The 23762-nt window shown below is 45.5% G+C and overlaps 1 protein-coding gene and 1 pseudogene across 6 annotated transcripts in view; one reads left to right on the top strand and one right to left on the bottom strand.

Moving 5' to 3' along the window:
- Nucleotides 1-23762, bottom strand: part of SPATA13 (spermatogenesis associated 13) — a 321686-nt gene that overhangs the window by 21679 nt on the left and 276245 nt on the right. Inside the window, exon 1 of one of the 6 annotated variants that reach the window (XM_088793455.1) lies at nt 11659-11878. The exons of the other annotated variants lie outside the window; for them this stretch is intronic. Within the exon in view, the coding sequence (XP_088649581.1) occupies nt 11659-11713 (55 nt within the window). The 5' untranslated portion in view covers nt 11714-11878. Of the gene's footprint in view, nt 1-11658; nt 11879-23762 lie in introns of those variants that run through there. 6 annotated transcript variants of the gene reach the window in all.
- LOC148755074 (large ribosomal subunit protein eL42-like) lies at nt 9394-11633 on the top strand (annotated as a pseudogene).

Here is a 23762-nt window from a genome sequence, read left to right as displayed (position 1 = left end):
GGTAGGGTGGAGGCTGGAACCGGGGAAGTCAGCTGGGAGGAGGGGCAGGTAAGTCAGAGTGGGTGGCTCAGAGACGCTGCACCAGAGAAATGGCCCTGGGAAATGAAATTCAGAATAGTATGCAGGCTGAGTGATGTCTGGAGCAACAAAGATGGTAAGTCAACGAGGATTTGAAAAACCTCGTTACTGGGAAAATTCACGAGGAAGGACGTCAGAAGCCAGTGTGGTGGGAAGAAGGGTGGAGGTGGGTTTGGACTGCAGTGGGAGCGTGCTGTCTGCCATGCTTTTCTCACAGACCTATGACTCTGAATTTCTAGTAATTACTCTTAGGGGATAGGTCTACTTTCTAAACAGAATTTTTTTTTTTTTGGATGGTTTCTATTCTTTATTTTGCACGAAGTCTTCAAAATCTGATGGGCATTTTACCCATCCCGTCTGGACAAGCCACACTGTACAGCTAGCCCTAACCCGTGCCCCGAGCTCTGCATCACAGGCTCTCACAGCTTTCCTCCTTCCCCATCGCTTCAGACATGCTGTCGTTGTGAACAAGTGTTTAAAAGCAACACATTTTGTGCAAAGCCTAAAACAGTAAAAACTGTTGAAAAAGATTTGCAACAATGGAGAGTCCTACACACTGTGAAACTAAGCTCTGTGATTGTATTTCATGCAGCAGATTCTTAAGTTTTCCTTGCCGAGCAGACAGGACCATATTTACACTGCGAGACGCGGAGCACACGAGGTGCAATGGGCAGACACAACGCGGTATGTGTCCCACAGCTGTGCCTACTCCTCCCTGGGTGCCTGTCCTCCGAGCCCAAGCTCTGGACAGCACCTCTCGGCGATGCCCAACAAGCCAGGTCTCTGCAGCGGCCCATGCTTTCCACGAGCTTTCCCGTGGCTGAGGGTGCCCCTCTGTGCTTGGGAAAGCCCCACACCCCAGCTACGGTCCCTTCCTCTTCAGGGCTGCTCCCGTCCTTCCTTGAGGCTTCCTTCTGTAGCAGCACCTGCCCGGTGAAGCATAACTCACCAGTTGCATAGCTGTGTCCCTGTTAGGCTAACGTGTCCTGCCCACACCTCGGGCGTCTGGACAGGCAGTGAACTTGGGACGTGCTGATGACGAACCAGCTGAATTGGCGCTTTTGAAGGACAGGCGTGTCCTGGCCTCTGGCTGGCACCCATTCGCACCTCACTGCCCCCTCCCTGTTCCCACGTCCGTCTCAGTCAGGAAAGACCAGGGCCTGTGTCTGAGAGCTAAAGGTGAAAGTGAGCTGCCTCAGGGAAGAAGGGTTTGCGGAGGAGACATGTTCCTGAACCTAACCACAAAGTCAGAGAGCAGGTGAAAGCTCTCCAGGCCCTTGGCACTGCCTTCTAGGCTCCCAGCTTATTTACTGACTCACTGAGAGAGGCAGCACCTGGCCCACAGCACTGCAGGCCGTCAAGGTGAGGGGAGTGCAGGCAGGTGGGCAGCAGAGAGCCAGCTGTGTGTGTGTGTGTGTGTGTGTGTGTGTGTGTGTGTGTGTGCGCACATGTCTGCCCCTGGTGGGGGTGATGCCACATATCAGGACCCCCTTTCTCAGGGGGCTTCCCTCAGGAGTGCAAATCTGGTGGCGCTCCTGTTGCCCAATGCTGGGGAGGCGGGGGTTGGGAAGGGGTCTTGAGTACATTAGGCTGCCCTATCTGAGAAGGGTGCGTGAGCCTAGATAACACATGGTGACTTCCGCCTCCTCTGCTGTGGGCAGAGTGCTTGCAGGCAGAGAACACGAGGTCGCCTGGTCTAGTGCATGTTCTGGTGTGTGTGTGGTTGGGTGGGAGTGGGGAGAAGGTCTTGAGGAAGGAAATAACAAAAATTTTTTAACACACACGAGACTTAGACTACAAAGAAGATAACACTAGAGCTGAAAATTTTCTCTACCCGGCATCCTCAGAGCAGCTGTCCAGATTGTCACCCCACAACTATGCTGGTTGATGGCTGAAATGTTCTCATGCTCCTGGGCTTTCAGGGGGCCCAAAGTGGCAGCAGTCTTCCAATTTCAGCAGGCACTGGTCTGCACAGCACAGGAGCAATGGCATTGCTCCTTGGCACATGTCAGATGTGGTTGGGCCAAAAGAATCGTGAATCTCAGAAAAATAAAAGTATCTGAGCCTCTGACCCCAAGCAAAGTCCTGAAAATGACACTTTTCCCCCCAAATACCCAAAGGACAATGTTTTCCTAAGTTAGAATTCCTTACTATCGGATCTGGCTGATAATCAGTAAAGGAAATAAAAAAATAAAAAAATCCAGTACCGATAACGTACAAATCCACAATTCTCAAGTCTAATGGAAAAAAAGATTCCATTGAAAAAATGCTAAACCTTTACAGGAAATACTGGAATAAAGTTCTCTGCAAATAAGATAAGACTTCAAAGAGTGAAAGGTCTCTGAGTTGTTCTCATAAATAAACACTTAGAAAAATGGCTCTGGCTCAGGTGGGCCCTGATAAAGATTTCAGCAGTGAATGTTTCAACATCATGCGTTGGTATTTACTGAGCACGCAGAAACAACGTGGTGCTAGTGGCTTCGGTCAGCTGGGCAGGGCAGGCGGCCTGGGGTGGGAGAGATGCAATGTGTACAAGGGGAAGGCAAGGGTATTAGGAGTGAAAATACCCAGGCAAGTGTCCTAGCTTTACGACCATTCTGGCTAAATGACCTTGGAATAAGTCACTTGTCCTCTTCCAACCTCAGTTTTCCCATCCGTAAAATGGAAGTTCACATGTTTTTATCTATTCAGAGGTCATTCTTTTTCTTCCGCCTTTCACATCCCATGTCCAACTCATCAGCAGATCCTGACTCTCCCTTCAGAATGTGTCCAGAATCTGGTCACTTGTCACTGCTCTCCCACTGCTCAAGGCTTGGTCCCTTGGAGTTGGGTCGCTCTAGCAGCATCTTACTGACCTCTCTGCAGCCGCCCCTGCCCCCTTCCTATAACTCTCATCAAAGCAGCCCGAGTGATCCTGCTAGATCATTCAGAAGTGGGATCATTTACTCCAAACCATGCGCAGGGGAGAAAGTCCAGGTGCTTGAACTGTCCCCCACCCCCCAAAGACACTGCGTCTCCGTCTCCCAGCCCTGTCATTCAGTTCCGGCCGTGGTGGCTGCGGGATCCACACAGCAGGCACCCCTCCCTCAGGGCCTGCCAATGCTGTGCCTGACACCGGCCCCCTGACATTCCCATTTAAAACTGAAACTCTCACCTCCGCCCAGTCTTCTCTCCCAGTTTATTTTTCTCCATAGCATTTAGGGAGAAACGTGTTTGCTATCTGCTTCCCCTGGCGAAAATGGAAGCTACATGACAGTGATTTTTGTCTGCTTTGTTCTTCCTTGTACTCCTAGTGCCTAGACTGCTGCCCGGCACACGCAGGTGCTCAGTGAGTTTTTACTGGATGGATAGATGGGTGGGTGGGTGGAAATACAGTATGTGGACAAAGCGCAGGGCTTTGAGGCCAGACCGGCCCAGCTGCAAATACTTGTGCTGCACAAATTCTTTAAAAAATTTTTTTCCAGTGTTGAGTCCTTTGTCAAGTTCCTTTCTCAGGTTTTTCCCTTGTTGAATGTGAATAATAATAGCCATCTCACAGGGTTATTTGTAAATTCTGAGCAAGTAATTGTGATTAGTTTGCTGTGAGCCTCAAATGGAATGATGATATATGAAAGTACTCTGAGTTGAAAAACTTTAAGGCAATGCAAGACTATTTTATCAGCCACTGTTTTAAGCCTCTTTGCGTGGCTCAGCTCATATAAACCTCATGTCACTGCAATGTGGAGGGTACTATTAGTTTTCCCAATTTACAGATGAGTAGACTGAAGCCCCAACACCACCCAGCTGGGTGCAGTGCGGCCCCAAGCCCCCGCCTCTAACTCCTGCCCACTGGGCGTGACCGCCTCTTCCAACACAGCACTGCCTTTGTTATCAGTGAGAAGACTAATGCAACTGGACAAATATTAAAAACAACTTAGTCTCCCACATCTAGTACCTCTGTATCACTTTGGATAGTGACAGTATTCACGGGTCCTCTGCTCCTGTTGCTGACCTCTTCCTCCTACTGCTGTTCCCCGTCCCCAACTGGGTCTGCAATGATCTGGTTAAGTTTTGTCATATCTTTTGCCCTTGGTGACCTTAACTACCTCCATGATTTTACAGTCCCTTCTCCGCTGATATTGGTGTGCCTGCCCTGTGATTTAGATGCATTTTGCGGAGCTGGATTACTCAGTGTCTGGCGTTTAGCTGGGAGGGGTTTTAGTGCTACCTGTGGCTGCTGTGTGTGCGCTTAGCACACACCTCTATCATTCCCCACACTCACTGTCTTCACATGCATTTCCCTTGAGACCAGAACCTCCCCAGGGAAGGGCCCGTCTTTCTAGTTTTGTATCTCCAGAACCGAGCATAGTATCTGTCATGCAGGGTGTCATGCGGGGTCTCTGGTCCGGCTCCCCACATAAGAACTCAGGACATGGTGAGGCCAAAAAGGAACACCCACGGAGCCATAGATAGGGAAGTCATACCACTATAGTCTCGCTGGCGGCTGGGTTGGAGACACAGGAAGCAGGAGCCACACGATCCGCAACCCGCCATCTGCTTCTCTGCCAACCAACCTCACTTGCTAACTGCAATCCCCGTGCTCACTGCAGTCCACCTCTCCGCAATCCGCCATCTGCGCTTGCTAGCGTAGCCACGGCAGTTATATCAGTGGCTAAGGGCTAACCGGTAACAGCTGACGGCCATCTACCACCCGAGCCAGCACCTTTCCACATGAGGCCGAGAGGTTGGAAACGGCTCTCTGGGGCTCTGTCCCCACAGTATCTGACATACAGAAGGCACTCAAGAAATCTTTTTCAACTGAACTGCAAATTGCTGATGGGGAAACTAAGGTTCCAAGAAGTTTAACTATTTGACGACGCTATATCAGTGCTGGGTCCGAGGCAGGACGCACACCCACGTCTCCCTGCCTCCCACTCAGGACTCATCCCCACCTCCAGCTAGCAAACGCTCCCAGCATCCCTTCGTGCCTCCTGCCTGCACAGCCTCCCACCCCCACTCCCAGTCACCCTATATGTTACATCCAAGGTAAACGTCTTGAAACAGTGGTGTCATCATTTTCACAAGAAACGACACAATAGTTATCTATTGCATCCTGACAGAGTCTTCTGTAGTATTTCAAGGCCCTCTGGAATCTGACTCCACTCTACTTAACCCATCGTACCCCTCCCGCCTCGACAGCCTCCCTGGGCAGAACCCCTCACTATGGCGCAAACTGCAGGCCTGCAGCGGCTTTCGAGTTAACACAGAATCACTGGCTTCAGTGGCTTCAAAATCTTCCACCACAGATTAACGTTAAAAATGGTGACTTTTTATTTCAGGGAATTTTGCATGATGTAGAGCTACTACAAATTCTCAAAATGTGCTTCTGCAAAATTAGGGGAAATGAATATATTTTCTTAATACAAGAGTAAATTTATTTCCTTCCCTTCCTTCCTTCCTATTGTGGTGAAAAACACAGCATTAAGATGAACCATCTTAACCATTTTTAAGTTTACAGTCAGTAGTGTTATGTATATTCAATTATGCAACAGCTCTCCAGAACTTTTTCATCTGCAAAACCGAAACTTTATGCCCATAAAACACACTAAATCTCCCTCATTCCTCCCCCATTCCCTGGCAACCACCTTTGTCCCTTCTGCCTCTTTAAGTTTGACTACTTTTGTTCCTTCATATGAGTGGAATCACACAGTAGTTTTGTGTTTTTGTAACTGGCTTACTTCACTCAGCATAATGTGTCCTCAAGGTTCATCCATGTTGTCACTTGTATCAGAATTTCCTTCTTTTTAAAGGTGGAATAATATTCTATTGCATGTATGTAGTATGTACCATGTTTTCATTATCCCTCCATCTGTTGGTGGACATTTGGGTTCCTTCCACCTCTTGGCTATGTGGATAATGTTGCAATGAATGTGGGTGTGCACGTGTCTCTTTGAGATCCTGTTTTGAATTCTTCCGGATAAATGCTGGATCAAACGGTAGTTACCTCAGATTCAGCCCCTGAATTCTCCTCTGGCCTCCAAATCTGTGTTCTTCCTGAATGAACTGATCAACATTCCAGGCTGCAGCTGCCCTCAGAGACCCCCGTCCCCATTTCCAGCCCTGGTCAGATGCAGCTTTACTACACACAACTCGAGAGAACTGCCTATCCATAGGTGATAGGCCAGTTCTGAAATCAGTAAGTAGCACTGTTGCAAATATACTTAGAGATGATATGTGTTTTCTCAATGCCAACAATAAACAGCTTCCACACTCCTTGGAAAAGTAACAGACATTCTTCTGTCTGAACTCAGACTTTACATTTGTGCAGGGACGAAACGTGACAAATGATCATGAAGGTGAATTTTTATGGCAGGAAATACCAAATATCACCAACAATGGAAAACTGTATAACATGTTGTCGTGCGGGGAGGCCTGCGGGGTCTCTGCTCCCGCTCCCCACAAGAGAACGCAGGACATGGTGAGGCCAAAAAGGAACACCCACGGAGCCATAGATAGAGGAGTCATACTAGTATACTCTCGCTGGAGGCTGGATCCACACTGTCTGCAACCAGCCATCCTAACTGCAATCCGCGCTTGCCAGCCCAGCCGCCATCTTCTTGCTAGCCCCCATTCTTTCTCTCTTCCCTCTCTTTGCTAGCGTAGCCACAGCAGTTATATTAGTGGCCAATGGCTCACTGGTTACAGCTGACGGCCAACTAGCCACAGCTGATGGCCATGCAATCACATTGATGGCTATTTACTACCTGAGCCAGCACCTGTCTATGTGAGGCCGCGAGCCTGGAAACTGCTTTCTGGGGCTCTGCCCCCACACATGTGCCAAAGGATAAGGACTTCTTATAAGGAGTGATGCACAGAAAACGGGGCCACAACCCAGGTCGGTGGGAGTTTTTCTCAGGACATACAACAAGTCTCTTTCCTGTTTGGTTGATTTTTGCACATTCTAAGGGCTATTGATCAGAGTGACAGAATTTCAAGAGACTGTGGTTGGGGTCACAGCTGGGCCAGGTTACAACACAGCCCCTCACATCTCTGAGCCCCTGCTTTCTCATTTGGAACAGAGAAATATGCCAGTTGTCTCACCTGTCTCAGGTGATGGGGGGCTGAGGAAGGAAGGTAAGAACTAAAACCCCGGCCTCCATCATCAGGCACCGGACAGGAAGGCTATTTTCATGAAGGGCCTCGGCTGTCACCAGCACTGATTACCTAATGAGTAATGCTCTTTTCCCAACCCCTGTACCTCCGCTGTGGGGATTTCCCATCCCTAAATCAGGAATGACTTCAGGGAAATTCCCACACTTAGCATAATCTGTTCAAAACATGTCTTTTTGAAAACCTCCTGCCGATTGCTCAGACTGCCTCAAGTTTGAGATAAGCTATTCTCCTTTCCCTCTTAAAACAGGAAATGGCAAACACAGACAGGGAGGCAGCCCGCAGGGCTGTGAGCAGCTGGGCTGTGGGGGCTGAAACCATGGGCCCGAATCGTGATGGCCCAGCCGTGGAGATGCATACAGAGGGAACAAACTGGTCACAGGGGGTTCACCTTCAATGTCAAACATGTGGTACCACGTCCAGGGCCACCCCTCTTCGTGGCTCCTGAACACCCAAGGCTGATGACATCCAATTACATGGGGCCCCTTTAAAAAAATAAGGACTCCTGCCCTTCGCTGGACCATTGAGCCAGGTTCCAAAGCGGTGGGAGGTGAGGTGGGGATGATTGCTGAGAATGAATTTTCAAAAGCTCTCCAAGGATTCTGCCTGGCTAAGTGTGGGAACCATGGGAACTTAAGGCAAAACTTACCTGAAGCCCACACGAGTGAATGTGCTCTAGGAAGTGTCGTTTTGTTGCCGGTCCCCTGCAGCAAGCCACAAGTTGGAGGGCAATGGATTCTGAGTTCATTGGTTGAAAACCTCTGCTTTAGCCACATGTGTACCACCGAGTGTTCTCAAGATTAACAAAAAGGACAAAGTCCTTTTGTCCAAGCCGACCACTCTATCTGGAGCAACTTTCCCACCCAAGCAGCTGACCGAACTCCGACATTCTCCCAGGCAAGTCAGCTGTCACTTCTCTTGGAGGGTTCCATGACTTTTCGGCTCTCTTCCCTGTTATTCCCTGGCCCTCTGTGGTCACAATTTCTGTTTTCAAGGTTCTAGAAGCATGTCAGGCTTCCCTCTTTGAAAATATTTGTCACAATTACATTGTGATATTTTGGCTGTTTAAACTACAGTATTCTCGTCAGCTGTGTGTGTCTTCACTCTTTATATCCAACCCCAGCTCTGACCCCAGCTACGACCTTCTCAGGGACACGAACATACTTATCAGTCTGTGTTAGTGGCCGGAATTAAAGAATTTAAAATGTTACTATCAGGAAAGTCACTATTATGCCTAATCTAGACTTTCAAACCATGTTCCATATAGCATTTTTGAATCTTTTAAACATACTGACAATAATAAGATCAAAAAGAGTCCTAGAAATGGACTGGTTAACCCTCACTGATAACTTTTTAAAACATCAAAGGGTCTTTTGAACATAATTCTCTCCAGCATGTGGCTTTATATCTGCGCCACTGTGGACTTCTACTGCCCAGAGCGGGGAGCGGGGTAAGTTACATCATGACTGAGCTTAATTTACACCAAACTTGAAAATGGGTTTTGTTTCTACAAATGGTTTAGTAAAATTTTATTTTAAACTACCTGTGAATAATTTTTCCTCTTCTCAAGTTAAAGCCAAAACTTTCCCTGGAGTTGTGTCATATGCGTATATACTCTATCATTAAAAAAGTAAGCGTCTGCCTGTAAAATGGGTATTCAGGGCCCAGGAAAGGTAGGAGGGTCTGGGCCACCAGCCCTGGGCAGCCAGTGCCCCAGGTCTCCCCTCCACTCTCTCACGAGAGCCCCCCGCCAGCAGCTCAGCTCCCTCCGGTTCAGGAAGCTCCCCCATCCCGCCTCCAGTCCAGACCCTGCATGTAGGTTTGGGTTTCTTGGTGTCTTGCCTCGAGCCCTCAGGTTTTACCTTTGGCTTATCCCTTGGAGTCTGTTTTCTCCTTAGCAAGTCTGCTCCTCCTTGGGTTTCTGGTGCTGACCATGGCTCCCCCTGTGGACCTGTCCTGGGCCCCCCTCCTCACTGAGCTGCTCCCTGCTCTCCAGACTGGGTCTCAGGGCCCCTCCCAGCTCCTGACAGCTGCCTGGCTGCACAAACCCTAAGCAAGAACCCATCTGGTTTCACGAATCCCCAGAATAAACTGTTAGTGTGTACCAGGCACTGCTGCTAAGTGCTTAAGATAAATCATCTCATTCGAGCCTCATAAGCACCCTGGAATTATTACTGTCCGTTTACAGAGGAGGAAATTGTGGCTCAAAGAGGTTAAATATCTGCTCCCAAGTGGTGGGACTGGAATTCAAACGCAGGCCTGTCTGACTCCAAAGTGATCCTGCTACACCTGCCTCTGCCGTGGTCCTGGCCTCACCTGGCTACACTTACAGGACCTCGACTGCGCCCATCTCCCAGGCCTACTCCCTGCAGGAGCTTCCTCCGGAGAGCCTCTGAGCTGTCGTCCTTCAGGGCCCCACTGTCCCTCCCCTGCCCCCTCAGGGCTCCTAAATAAAATAGAAACCACCATTTAGCAAGTTCTCTGTTTTATGCTGGCATATCATTTAAAGTTGATTAGCTTTTTCCGAGCTGACAGCGGTCTCACAAACACGGTGAACATTCCTAAAACCTGCGCGACTTTCTGTAAGAAGTGTGGCAAGCACCAACCCCAAAGTGACACAGTACAAGAAGGGCCAGGATTCTCTGTATGTGCAGAGAAAGCGGCGTTATGACAGGAAGCAGAGTGGTTCTGGTTGGCACACTAAGCGGATTCCCCACAAAAAGGCTAAAACTACAAAGAAAATTGTCCGGGGGCTTGAATGTGTTGAACCCAACTGCTGACCTAAGAGAATGCTGGCTATTAGGCAAGCAGTTTGGGAGGGGATAAGAAGAGAAAGGGCCAAGTGATCCAGTTCTAAGCTTCATATTTTTATCATGAAGACAATAAAATCTTGAGGATAAAATAAAGTTGATTCAATACCGTATTTGCTATCATTTCCATTTTTTAAATACATATAGGTGTACACTCAACCGGTGAATGCTCAGAGCAGGAAGAGAAGATTCCTGCAGAATGGGCCTTCCAAGTCACAGAGGCACTGAGCAAGCGCTCCTTTCTCACAGCCAGGCTCACTAAAGGAGCACAGTCACCTGTGAGGGGAGGGCTGGGGCCCGGGCGACTCGTGCTGGGGAGGGGAGGAGGGTGCAGAGCCTTGCACTGCAGATTCTGACATGCTGTGTCTCTTTAGCTTCGAGATCATTCCATGCAGAGCCAGAGGCTGGGTCAGGCCTTCCTGGGCCTGTGCATTGTGTGGGAAGAAGGACCGGGAACTGTGCCCTGGGAATGGAGGAATGCTGGAGGGAGGAGCAGCGGGATGGTGGGGGCCACCACCCCTGCCCGCCTGATTGCCTCTGCTCTCCCACACGCTGCCTTGGCTCGCAGCGCTTGGCTGGAATAAACACAGAGATGCCCATCGGGCTCAGGATGAGCAGCACAGCCCACTCTCCTCCGCGGACACTGGGACCACCGTCCCCACAGGCACGGCCACTTTGCATGCAGGTCTATGTTCCCAAAGCAGAAATCAGTGGGCAACTTTGTTCCCTTTTTCTAACTTTTCGTTAGTGAAATGGAGTACATGCTGATCTTGTGTTTTTAATCTGCCAGATATAGAAGCCACAACCACATCCCCGTCTGCTCTCAGCCAGCACAGAAAACCAATCAAAACAAGGAAGAAGCACAAACTACAAACCGGGAGGCCCAGGGTGGCCCAGAGCTGCTGCCTTCAAGCTGTCAGCTACAATTCTGATTCATTTCAATGTGAGTTAGTGGCATCCGATAAGGCAAAAACAGAGAAGACTTTTTACAGCATTCTAATGTACCCATGTGCAGCAGTCAGCTACAATTCTTTCAATGAAGTATTTTTTTGTCACTAATTTTTAAGACTACATGGTCTACAATTTACAACGTCCTAGTGGGAGAGTACATTTCTTTCACATTTAAATAGGAACTAGTCTAAGTGACAATATTCACAAAAATATTAAAAAGGAGAGATAAGAAACCATGGAATAACTGAATACTGGGCAGTATCACTTTTGAAAACAGTATTTTTCAAAAATCAATTCATAGACCTTACACCTTATATACCCCATATTAGCAGGGAACATTCATTTTTATATACCCCAACAAAAAGCTCTGTATAAAGGAATTTCATGTAATAGAAGCAAAAATCTGTACAATAAAATCCAGATCCCTAATCTGTGAAGGATAATCCATTCTTGATTCTTATTATTTTCTACTTTCTACAAGCTGCTCTGCCATAAACAAAAGCGATTTCTTATCTTCACTCTGTCCACAATTAAAACTGCCCTCAGGACGCTGGACTAGGACGGCTGAGCTTGCACACACGCATTTACATCTGACAAAAACCAGCCAAGAGCAACTCTGGAAGTGAAGAGGCAAATCTGCAACACAATAATGCATTCTCTGCACACATACCCATGTGAAGGCTTTCCAGACTCCAGAATCTTGCTATTTCCCCTCTAGCTACCATCCTTCTGTGTGAAAACCAGCCACCTTCAGAGCAGGACTGGGGTATGACTGAGCATCCCGAGAATGGCACAGGCTCTCACTGCGGAAACTGCAGAAATCGCTTATTCACTGCTTTGAGGCTGTGGCACTGGCGGGAGCCTGCTGACAAACTGACAGGCGCTCACAGCTCGCAGCTCACAGCGCACCGCTCCAGACATCTCCCCGCTGGGGAGGAAATTCTAAACGAAGGCAAAACCTACACATGCCAAACCCACACACACACTCACAAGCATATCAGGTGCAGGCAAGAGCCCTCCGTGAAGGTGGTAGGAATGCGTTTGCTGCTTTTCATTACAATCCCCAAGCCTGAGTTAAACTTTCAGAGTGCTTTTAGAAAGGTATCTGGTTCCCGAAAGAAAAAGCAGAGAGGTTGCTAAGTTCAAAACTGGAGTTGGGATTTCACACTATGGTATGACAAAAATTTGAGTTATGATACTGCATTATGTTAACTATAAACTTATGAAATCGCTTTACAAGAGGGATTTTGTTTAAAAAATATATATGTAAGTATGTATACCTTCTATATGAAAGTGATAGGTATATCTTTTACTATGTAAAGTATACTCGTATATACTCTAGAATGAAGAAAAAGATTTTTAAATAAGTTCTCTCTAGATGACATATGGGTTATTTATTTCCTCTCTACTTTTTGGTATTTTCCAAGTTATCTCCAATGAGCAAGTCTTTTATATTGTAAAGCAACAATTGTGAACAAACTGCTTCCTTCAATTTCTCAAGTACAGGAAGCTGTTGCCTTTGTAACTTAAGAACAATGAGATAATATATGCAAAGCAGTGATCACATGGTTAACCCTCAATAAAGGTTGATGAAAAAAATGATAGTGCCAGTTAGTAAATGCATGCTTTCCGGGACGGGATGTGGGGTGAGTTAGACCGCCTGGGTTCAAAATCCACTCAACCAGAAATGCTTAAGGGAAAGTTTCCCAATTTCTACACAGCTCAGTTTCTGGTCTATAGAATGACCAATGATCCTTATAGGGTAATTGAGAATATATTACAAAGTATTTAGGACAATATTGACATCTCATTAGGGATAACCAAATGTTGTCAAGCTGCTGCTACTCTGAAAAACATGAGGTCCATACTAGTGTGCTAGTTCCCACAGAATTCAGCTCGAACTCAACAGGCAAAGCTGCATGACTACTCGATACCCACACTGACGATGTGTTACAGTGCAGGCTTTCCTTACCAGTAAGTGGGAGGCTATTTCCATTGACTTGGTGCTAATCCTTCCAGCTAAAGGTTTTCTGGGGAACTCAGGGCTTCAGTAATATACAACAAATGCGTGCGTGCGCACACACACACACTCTACCGCCACCACACTCATTCACACAACCACACACATACAACCACAAAAACCAGACTGGCTTCAAATCTTTCCTTTGCAAGCATTTTTTTTAAACGACTTAAGAGAGTCAAATTTTTTAAACGGTTAATAGATCATTTGATGGGGGAATATCTATTCTTAATAAAGGTGGTGCTTAATTACATTATGGGCTCAAAAGACGCCTTGAAATTGTTTTTCAGAGCAGACCACTCTCCATAGGTAGTTTCCTATATCCCACGTGGAGCAGTTGCAGAGTACGGTCCATGAAGAAAGTCTGAACACCATTGTATACTCTTGGAAATCCACAGGGCACATCAGTAACCACAGCGTCTAAGGAGTCTAAATATTGAATGACACCTGTGTAACCCTGCTTACGATAGAATTTCCCAGTCTTATTTGGCTACAAAACTCTCTTTTTACAATACATACGTTAGTACCCCAAAGTAGGAGTGCTATGGCCTTGCTCCTCGGGGTGTGGTCCATGGACCAGCAGCCCTGGCACGACTAGACTCGGGAGCTGTTTACAAGTGAAGGTTCTCGGGCCTCCCAGGTCTGTGGAATCAGAAGCTGCACTTTGACAAGAACTAAGGCTTTCAAATGCACATTCAGGTTTGAGAAGTATTGTCTTAGGCAATTCAAGAAACTGTGCTCTGAGGCCACACCTTGAATGTTAGAGTATTTTTTATAAGTCAGAAACTAATGAAGACGGTGGAATGAACGGGTTGACCTGGTTTTAGTTAGAATGAAGAGGTGCAAGGCTGAATATTGAGATACAAAGCAGTAGAGAGTGGGAATTAATTCTGATGGGTAGCCTTTCAAACAAAGCTTAAATCCCAACAGGAAGCAAATAAAATCCAGTGTTTTCATTTCCTTTCTGTTTTTTGTTTGTTTGTTTGTTTTTGTGTTTTTTTGGTTAAACTGCAAGTTTTCAGAAAAGAAAAATATCACTTTGCCATATTTCCTTAGTATCATCTTAACGGCCTATTTGCTCACTTTCACTTTTCACTGGCAGCTGGTAGAGGATAGGTTCTGTCTCCCAAGGATGGTTTCTAAATAAATCCAGAGATGGGGGTCAGGGCACTAGAGCAAGATCCTTGGGATTTTAGGATCTTAAACCAAAAGCATTCACTAAATAAACTTACTTTACTGCACACTCGAAGCAAAATAAAGATAAAAAGATGGGAGAAGTAAACAAACAAACAAAAACCATATTTAAATAAGGCATCTTCTCGAAGGATGTTGACCCAACAACCCTGCTAAGATATTTCTGTAAGACAGTACAGGAAGGTTTGACTTTCAGCCTTAAAATGCTTTTTTTTTTTTAGTGATTAGAGCCTATACTTACCAGAAAAATGAGAAAACTGCAACAAAAACCTTAAGCACAGTTGAAAGAGGTCTTAAATTGCATCCCTTCCAACATACACATTAATCTCTTCTCCTTGGATAAGATACCACTACACTACATGGTCAGGACTGGAAGTCTCAAACACTGACTGCTGGGAACACAAAGAACTAATAAGCAAAGGGATCAATCCCATAGGACAAGGGAGACATCCAGGTTATATGTTCCTATCAAATATTTAGAAATCAGAGAGGATAAAATAAAAATTGAAAACACATACAACGTTATGATCATTTTTATCCTATAGACATGGAAATTAAAGTTATTTTTGGCCAAGTGGCCCTAAGACCCATATATATATATATATATATATATATATATATATATATATATATATATATATATATATATATATTCACATACATACATACGGAAAGGAAATGCCCTAAAACTGCTGGGGAGGTAGGTTAGCAATGAAACCTCAAACTCAAACCACTGGTCACACTTTATCTCTCCAGGACTGCAGGACTGCTTCTTGAGATGGACTAGGTGGTCATTAAGGTTCCACTTAGCTCCGAATTGCTGGTATCTTCTTATTTTAAGTACAGTATGGTATGGATTTTCTCATATGACCACTTTATGATTTGTGTATAAAAATTACGAGCATTGGCTATCTGCTCATCAACCAAAATTTCCCAGCTGCTCCTTCACCAAAGCCCTAAACCTCTGGGCGTGGTACAGGAATGTCCTTAGCCCGGGAACTTCATGTCCCCACTAGCTTTGGATACAGCCTCATTGCCAAGGGCTACAGGACAAGAGCTACCAGCTAGCAGAGAACAGAGTGTCGCTTTGGCACAGCACTACTGTCCAGTTTAGAAAATGTGCTCAAGGATGGACGCCATGTCAGCCGAGAACCAAAGAACCTTACGCTGCACTGGACCGAGCCCTAGTCCAAATTCCCACAAAATTCCCACACAGAAATTCTCCATTTATGACTCCCATAAATGGAGAATCAAGAGGTACAAAGTAAGGGTTCTATGTACACTCACGCGCTGTCCCCTATTGCTGATATGGGGCTGGAATGGGGGTTCTTCACAGGAATTGGCTACATTTGTTAGCAGTTATTCAGCCCAAGGATCCCTTGTCCGTTAGCATCAATAATTGTGTATCCAGAGCAACCCCTTTTCCCCCCAAATGTATTCAAGACAAACATTGTTATTAATCTACAAGTCCCAGTGACACTATATTCCACAGAAATACAAGACAATATAACAAACACTTAACATTTTCCAGCATGTACTGTACTGATGTACAACCGTATACAGTTTCAGCTGCCAGCTCATGTATTGGGAAGGCAGGTTCCATTTAGGTTTTACTGAAACATCACTCAGCAGCCAGGCTCCTCAGCAAGGCGGAGAGGGCCCACTCACAGAGCACACGGGAAACTGAGTCCAGCTTACAAGCACCTGCTGGGTGAGAACTACCCCGGATGCGACTGAAGACAGAGGATGGAAAAGCACCTCTCTTCGTCTTCCAAGTTATTGCTTTTCAGCCTGGGGTTGCGTGAACATGAACACACAAAATGATGAGAAACTTGTTCTCAGGACACAAGCCCTGAGATCTCTTGCTCTCCTTCCTCTCAATTTCATCACTCACATCTTCTCCATGCCCCAAACGCTCCAAAGATGGCCCCAGAAAAGACACTGATCCTGGGCACTGACTAGAACTTTTCAATAAATTCAGAAGCAGATATAAAATTGCCGTTTGAAAGACACAGTGCCATCTTAATTTCAAGACAGCTGCTTTTCCTGTCCTCTGTAAGCAAATGGGGAGTTTTCACCCTTCAAGGCCTAGTACGTATTTCACCTGTTTTCTGTATTTATCTATTTATTTGTCTTTGGATCCTTAGGACCGAGCATGTTTTGAACATAACAGGAACAAAATGGGTACTGGAAGAGTTTCACATTTTACTTTGTTTTAATAAAAGGCAATTATTAAGGCACGATTTTTTTTTTTTATTGAGATATAATTGACATAGAACACCATATTAGTTTCAGGGACACGTGGTCTTAAAAACTGTCATGCAGGTATGCTTTTGTGCACATAAATAATTTTGTATTTTGTGATGAGAGCACAGCAGCTGGGCTATAATGAGTGACGGGAAGCAATCTGTGCTTTCGAGTCAGGCTGACCTGATTGGAATGACAGTTCCACTACCCATGACTTAAATCTTGCTTAGCTGAGTGAGGACAAATTACTGAGTATCTTTAAGCCTGGGATTCCTCGTCTGTATGACCAGTAAGATGTACAGAGTATGGGCAATTGGTGGTTGCTTGCCAGGTGTTCAGACCTCTTGCTCTCTTTCCTCTCAATTTCATATTCTTTCTTTTCCTTTTAAAATCCAATTTCTGGAACTTAGTATCAGACATGATATTTTGAAGACTCTAGCCCCGTGTAATGAATACTTCCCTTTAAGTAGCTAACATTTACCGCACGCATACTGTGTACCTTGTCATTCTCACACTTCTGTGGGGCAGATAACATTACTGTCTCCTGCTGCAGAAGAGGACATGAAGACTTTGAGGTTAAGTGACTTGCCCAAGCTCACAGAGCTAGTCAATAAGCACTGGGATTCAGCCAACGAGAGTAGCACGCTGTGGCCTCAATCTGTACCTGGGGGACAGCTCTCATCTGATAAGTCCGTGGATGGGTTAAGACAGTTTCTGTTGGGCGGCCCTACTCTCGGTTTCTCAAATGTGCTCTCCTTTCTGGGGCTTCCACACTTTGCACTTCTGGGGCATGCGCTGTTCCTTCGGTCTGGAATACACCCTCCCTTACCAACAAACTGGATCTAACTCCCATCCATCCTTCAAGTCTCAATCATGAGGTCATTTTCCCTAGGAAGTCTTGGTGCTCCCCAGATCTGATGTGTATGCTCTCCACTTACACTTGATTCCTTTACTGTCACAATGGCTTTACACGTCTGTGCAAATACTGGAAGTTCACTCACTGTGCCTCACTTATAACAGGGCACACTTATATATCATGTTTGTTAAATGGAATACAAATGAGATAGCTCATAAACCAAGAACATATTAGAAGCCCAGCTCAGAAAGGTTTCAGAGCACTTTGGATGTTTCCTGAAATAGCACTGTTTATGGCCTAAGGTCCTGCATCATTCCCCAGTAATAAGTATACTGACTTCATAATATGATTGAAGAAACTTGCCTTTACAATCAATACTCACCCCTAAATGGGGAAAAGTAAATAAATGCGTACATAAGAAAATCTTTTCCATTTCTGAGGAAATACATTTCAGTATGCCATCAAATTGAAGAAAGAGTTGTAGACATGGAAAGAATGTCACTCCTGAGTCACAACTCTCAACTGTACTTTGAAACTACTGGGCTTTAAAGGCAGTGTCCTGGAACACTCTTTTTTCCCTTTCGATAAACCAACCTTAATCTGTATAGGAAGCATTTACCACATGAAGGCAAGTATTCTGGCCTTCGTGCCATGGTGGGGGCAGTTCTGCGGGGATAGCGGCTGTTGCTGGGGTGCAGTTACCAGGACAGCGCTGCACGCATGGCCACGAGGGCAGAGGCGGCCTCACTCAGCCCTCTCGGCACTCGGGACTGGCCTGGCTGGGCACAGATGGCAGCTGCCCAGGCCTCGGTTTAAGAAGAGTCCTCTTAAGATCCCCCAAGAGGCTGCCAACCTCGACATTTCTGCTGGGACCTTTCCATCATTGGTTCAGCAAGGAGGACTCCCGTGGGTTCGCCGGGTGCCTAGCCTGCTAACAGCCCAAGCCTCGCGGGCCCACTCCTGCAAGGCCCAGCCCCAAGGTCAGCAAGGAGGAGAGGTCACAGACGGGCCTGGCCAAGCTTTAAAACACTGGGCAGAAGCCAGTGCTTATCAAAATTATGGCCGGGCTGTAATGGCCAACAGGTCTACCCAAAGGCTGTTCTCTGAGCTGCTCTACCTAGGATATGCTCCAGCCTCCAGCTCCTGGCCTGGATGGATGTGGGTAGTGGAAGAACAGCAGTATTAATTGTCAGGGAAGCAGGGAGTTTCTCAGTGGGACACACGGTTGTCATCACCCTTTTTAGAGTTAAGCGTTTCTCTAAAATAGTCCTCCAATTTGTTCTTGTGGCAAAAGGAAAATTGCATTATGTTGGATTTCTTATCACTAAGTAACTTATTTTGGAAACTTGTAAGGTATCATAGCCCCCACACCTCTCTCTAACTGTATTCTAAGGGGCAGACCCTGGTAAAATCAATGATCAATTTGAGAGTGGTCTGTAATATGTTTTACTTGCTTTCTTACTGACAGCAGAACCAGGACTTTTTAAAACCTCAGAGTAGGTTTTCAAAATAGTTCCTCCCTCCACCAGTCACTGGCCAGCTCTGATAGGCTTCCCAGAGAGGCTGGCCGGTATATCCTTTGGGTCAGTCTGTCTTTGGAGTTCAAGATGTCTCTTATCTATATTTTTTTGGTTGTTTCCTAAGGAAAAATGTGGATAGGTAGTTATGACTCAGAGTGTTACAACTCCATTGTTAGCAACTTAATTTATTACATCATTCTGCTGAAGACTGAGCCATTCTGGCCCAAGTCAATAATTAATTTAATTCTTCCTAGCTTGAAAAGAGTGCCATAGTCATAAGAAATAAAATTTTAAAAATCAAATCATCAAATATATGGTGATGGAAGAAGAACTGACTCTGGGTGGCGAACACACAATGGGATTTATAGATAATGTCATACAGAATTGCACACCCAAAATCTATGTAACTTTATTAACAATTGTCACCCCAATAAACTTTAATTAAAAAAAAATTTTAAAACATCAAGCAATAATTTGCGTAAGTTAGAAATATTTTTTAAAGCCATAAAAAGTCTAATCAACTCAACTTGTCATGTCTGTGCCTCCTCAGAAAATCATTTTCTCTCTTTTTCATACTTAGTTATTATTGTATCTAATATCTCATTGTCTCTCCTCTGCTGTCTGGCATTATTATAAAATACTTGAATATAGTACTCACTAACTAACAGGCTTTTTTAAATGTAACAAATAGACATAGTTTTAAACAGCATACCTCAATCCACTGACCTCAATGTCATGCTTTAGTACTTTACTTGTGATCCACAAGATTCCACTCAAGAGTAAGGCCAAGGAAACTGGATGGCCTCCTTTCTGGGAGACAATGCAGGTAGCCACTCAGTTTATATCATGAGCAAACTAATCTGAACTCTGCGCGGACTGAGTAGAAAGAATGAGTAGACTTGAGAATAAGAATTTTGAAAAGTGATTAAATTCGACTTCTGATCAAAACAGACTAGCTGAAGGAGTAAGTATGGCAGGGACCCAAAGTATGGGAAAATTAGGAGCATAGGTAGGTTGTGATGGAATATGTTGCCTTGGATGTGAGAGAAAAGCTTCATAAAAGTAAACAAAAGGCAGCACAGACAATTCCGTAAGAGGAAGTTATCACAGTGTAGACACACTTGCTAAGACCCAGGGCACAAACACCATCACCAATAACGCAAGAGAATTTCATGCTGGCAGCCTGCCATCCACGAACTTGATAAAAGCAATTATATAAATGCCACTGTGATTCATGATCTGGATTCTGTTATTTCAATACCACACCCATGCAGCTGATAAACCATTGCAGAAGAACGTTCCATGTGATCTCTCTTCACAGTCCACATGGGCTAGTTAGGCGATAAGACAAACACTCCAAATAAAGCAAGAGAGAAATGACATATGCCAGAAAAGATCATGGTATAGCACTGCAAAGTTCTGAGAAGGGACAGCTCACTTTCACCTAAAAGAAGGGGGTCTTCATTTCTATATTCAAATTTCTACATTTTGATAAAAGTTCAGTTGTGGGCATTTCTTTTCTTGACTTGGAGATTTTGAGAGCACTTGACTAGGGAGGAGGCAACATACTTTCAATATTTTTAAAAGCTCTGTTATGGAAAATTTCAAACACAAAAGTAGAGAAATTATATAATGAGCACACAATTACTAATATTTTACCAATTCTTCTCCAACTATTTCCCAACAACTTTTTTGGAGTATTTTAAAGCAAATCTCACATTTCACACAAAAATTATTTTAGTAGGCAGCCATAACAAATAAGGACTTACAAATAACCACTAATGTTATCCCAACTAACAACATTCACAATAATTCCTTCACTGAATACTCCACTTGTCTCAAAATGATCTTTTTACAGTTGGTTTGTTGGTATGAGAATCCACACAAGGTTCACACATTACATTTACCGAACGTAATATAGATTAAACTAAATTTATCCATTTGGGTGGAATCTACCAGAGATTTTGCAATCGACACACGAGCTTACGAAGCTGGGTGTCGTTCCAGCACTTCGATGGGATGTAAACCTGGACCCCGTATGGTCACTGTTAAGGCCGACGAAGGGCCAGCTCTTGGCAAAGCCTGGGAGATACAAATGCTGGAGCTGGTCTATCGTGTACTCGCCGTCCCCTGGGATGTACCCAGACCGGATGACGGCAGTGGCGGCCACATGTATAGGCAATGTACTGCTAATCTCTCCAGACAAGGGAAGCCAGCAAGAGATGCTCTGTTGCAACAGAGTCCAGGACCTCCATGGAGGTGGGACATTGTCACAGCAGCACAGTTTCTGTGTTAGGCAGCAGGACCAGCTTGGTCATTCGAATGGCCTGACCCATGTGACCTCAGGCTGTGTGTAACTTGTCACAGGGTCCCTAGGAACAAAACTGATGAGTAACTAACTCCACTAAGGTATGACCTGACCATGTGGTAGGAAATCTCAAAATTTGGCGAGTGGAAGTCTGACCTGAACCACCAAGATGGAGAATCAAGAGCCCTCCATCAGCTCCCATTAGGTGACCTTGGGGTAGGATCCCACTATTATAACTCTTCTTCTAGCCTTCCCCGAGGGGAATCTTCCAGCCTTTATCTGGTTGGTAACTGTGCCCCCAGGAAAGGGAAATCCCTCTAGCAGTAAAATCTAAGCAATACCCTTCCTAGTCCTTTCTACCCAAAAGGAGAGATGGCCTCAGTGCGGAGTTAGCTTGTGTGGATTCAAGGGGAGGGCTGAATGGTTCGTAGGAAATTGGAAAGAACAAAATGGGTAACGGACTGGTTTGGGGAAGGAGTATGATTAGATATATCAGAAGATACTCAAGCATGAGAAAACATCCTGTGTGAATGCCTAGCTGGGTTCCATGTGAATCCTATTGCAAAAGAGGCTGTTTAATAGCTGTGCGGACATTATGTCCCACTTCGTACATGTCAATCTTTGTTCCCAGTCATCTTCATGCTTATTCAGTGGGTTAAGAAAAAAATGGCCATGGTGGCAGGAATGGAAGCCAAGCCTGGGCTAAATACCACAGGGTGTCCCCCTCAACAAAGTTAATGATATGGTTCCTTCAAGGAACCAGAGAGCTACTTGTGGAAAGCTGATTACAATGGACCTTTTTCATAATACAGGGGTTGATGATTTGTCCTTACTGGAAAAAACACTTATTCTAGATTTGGATTTGTGTCTCTTACCTGCCAGACCTCTGCTGGCATCTTGCCGAAGGCTTCACACACTCCTTCACGGCACCTCATTCAACAGCGCTTCCACTCGAGAACTCCCCAGAGAGAGAAGTGTGGTGACGGGCGAGTGCCCACAAGTGTCATGAGTTTTATCTCTCTTACATTATCCAGAAGCAGAGACTCATACCAAACTGAGTAATGGCGTGATGACAACCAACTTATGGAGGCAGCCTGGGGACATGTCTTGAAGTTGCGGTGCTGTCCTGGCTAGGGTGATCGTTTTCAATCCTGACTGACACAGTGATGCTCACCCGTAGCCAGAACATATGGATCCAGGAACAAAGGGTAAACACAGGGTTTGCTCCAACGATGGCTTAATAACACATCTGCAAAATATTTTCTTGCCATCTGGTAACTCTGCTCTATCAAAACTGAATTTATTCCCCCAGGAGAGAAGGACTTCCACCGGAATTCACAACCCTGGCCCCATTGAATCAGACCCACGGCTGGCCACTGCAGCCTCCTTGCGTGCTGAGAACACGAGCTCCCGAGGAAGATACGGATGTCTTCTGTGGTCACTACCACCATCGTTTCTCAACTGGACTGAGGAGTGGTTCAAATCAGTCCCCTTTCTTCCCCAAACTGTTCTTCCTCTCTAACGCTTACTCAGAATCTGTCATTGCCCTGCTGGCAATGGCTTCCCATTTCACTTAGAATAACCTCAACTCTTTCTCGGGGCGGACAATGTCCTTTCTGTCTAGCCCTAGCTGACCTCGGGACTGCAATGTCCCCCCTGTCCTGCCCTAATTTCCTGAGCCCCACTCACACTGACCTTCTTGCTGATCCTCAGACACGTCAAGTGCCTACCTATCTTCAGGAATCTGATGTTTCTTCCACTGGGGCCTCTTCTCCCTCAGACCTTTGCCTGCTCATCTTCCAAGTCTCTACTCCACTGCCACCTCATAAGCACATCAGGACACCCTCTGCCACTCCCGTTCTCCACATTATCCGTGTTTAGCACCCCCCAGAAAAATCATTAGTGCCTGACAGTCCTATTGACTGACTTAATGAATCTTGTTTAAAGGCCAGAATGTCAACTTTTTGTAATGCTTTATACTGTGCGGGACCTCAAACGGTAAAAATAATGCCAGGTTCACAGTTGGTGCCCCACACATCTGTAGATTGACTGATTTTTGATTAACTAAGAGAGGGGAATACAGGAGACTATGGCAATTCTAAGCAAGCAGGACCACTAACAGCTCAGAAACCTACAAAGCAAAGGTTTGGACACCTCAGCGGACAAAGAACTACCAGGTAAAGTGCCGGGCAGAGGTCAGGGGAGCATGCAATGGGAACTCGCTGAGCAAAGTAAAAAATGGCATGTATGGCCTTGCCACCAGAGGCAGGAGAGAGAAATTTCCCTTTGTGGTACCATGCATGTCTACAGATTACTCACTTATTTTCTATTTCCTCATATCCCCAGCCTCTTTCCATTATGGTAAGGGCGTGTTGCTTAAATTTACCTCTGGGTATAAAAATTGAAAAGGCTTTGCAAAGGAAATGGAGAAGGAACGGATATTACTCGGGGACCAGACTCGGCAATGTCTGCAGTAATTCATGAGCCTTTGCGTTGTCTCCCTCGAGAAGAGTGAGAGCATTTTTAATTATACATGGAATAGGTGCATCATGCTAGGATAATGTTCTTTTAAAAATGAATACTCTCTACCCTGCTTTATTTTTCTTTATAGTACTACCTGCCGTGTTAT

This window comes from Rhinolophus sinicus, chromosome 16, assembly GCF_057876585.1.
Source record: "Rhinolophus sinicus isolate RSI-liver-muscle chromosome 16, RSI-T2T, whole genome shotgun sequence".
NCBI classification, from domain to species: Eukaryota; Metazoa; Chordata; class Mammalia; order Chiroptera; family Rhinolophidae; genus Rhinolophus; species Rhinolophus sinicus.
This window is presented reverse-complemented; position numbering and strand designations above follow the sequence as displayed.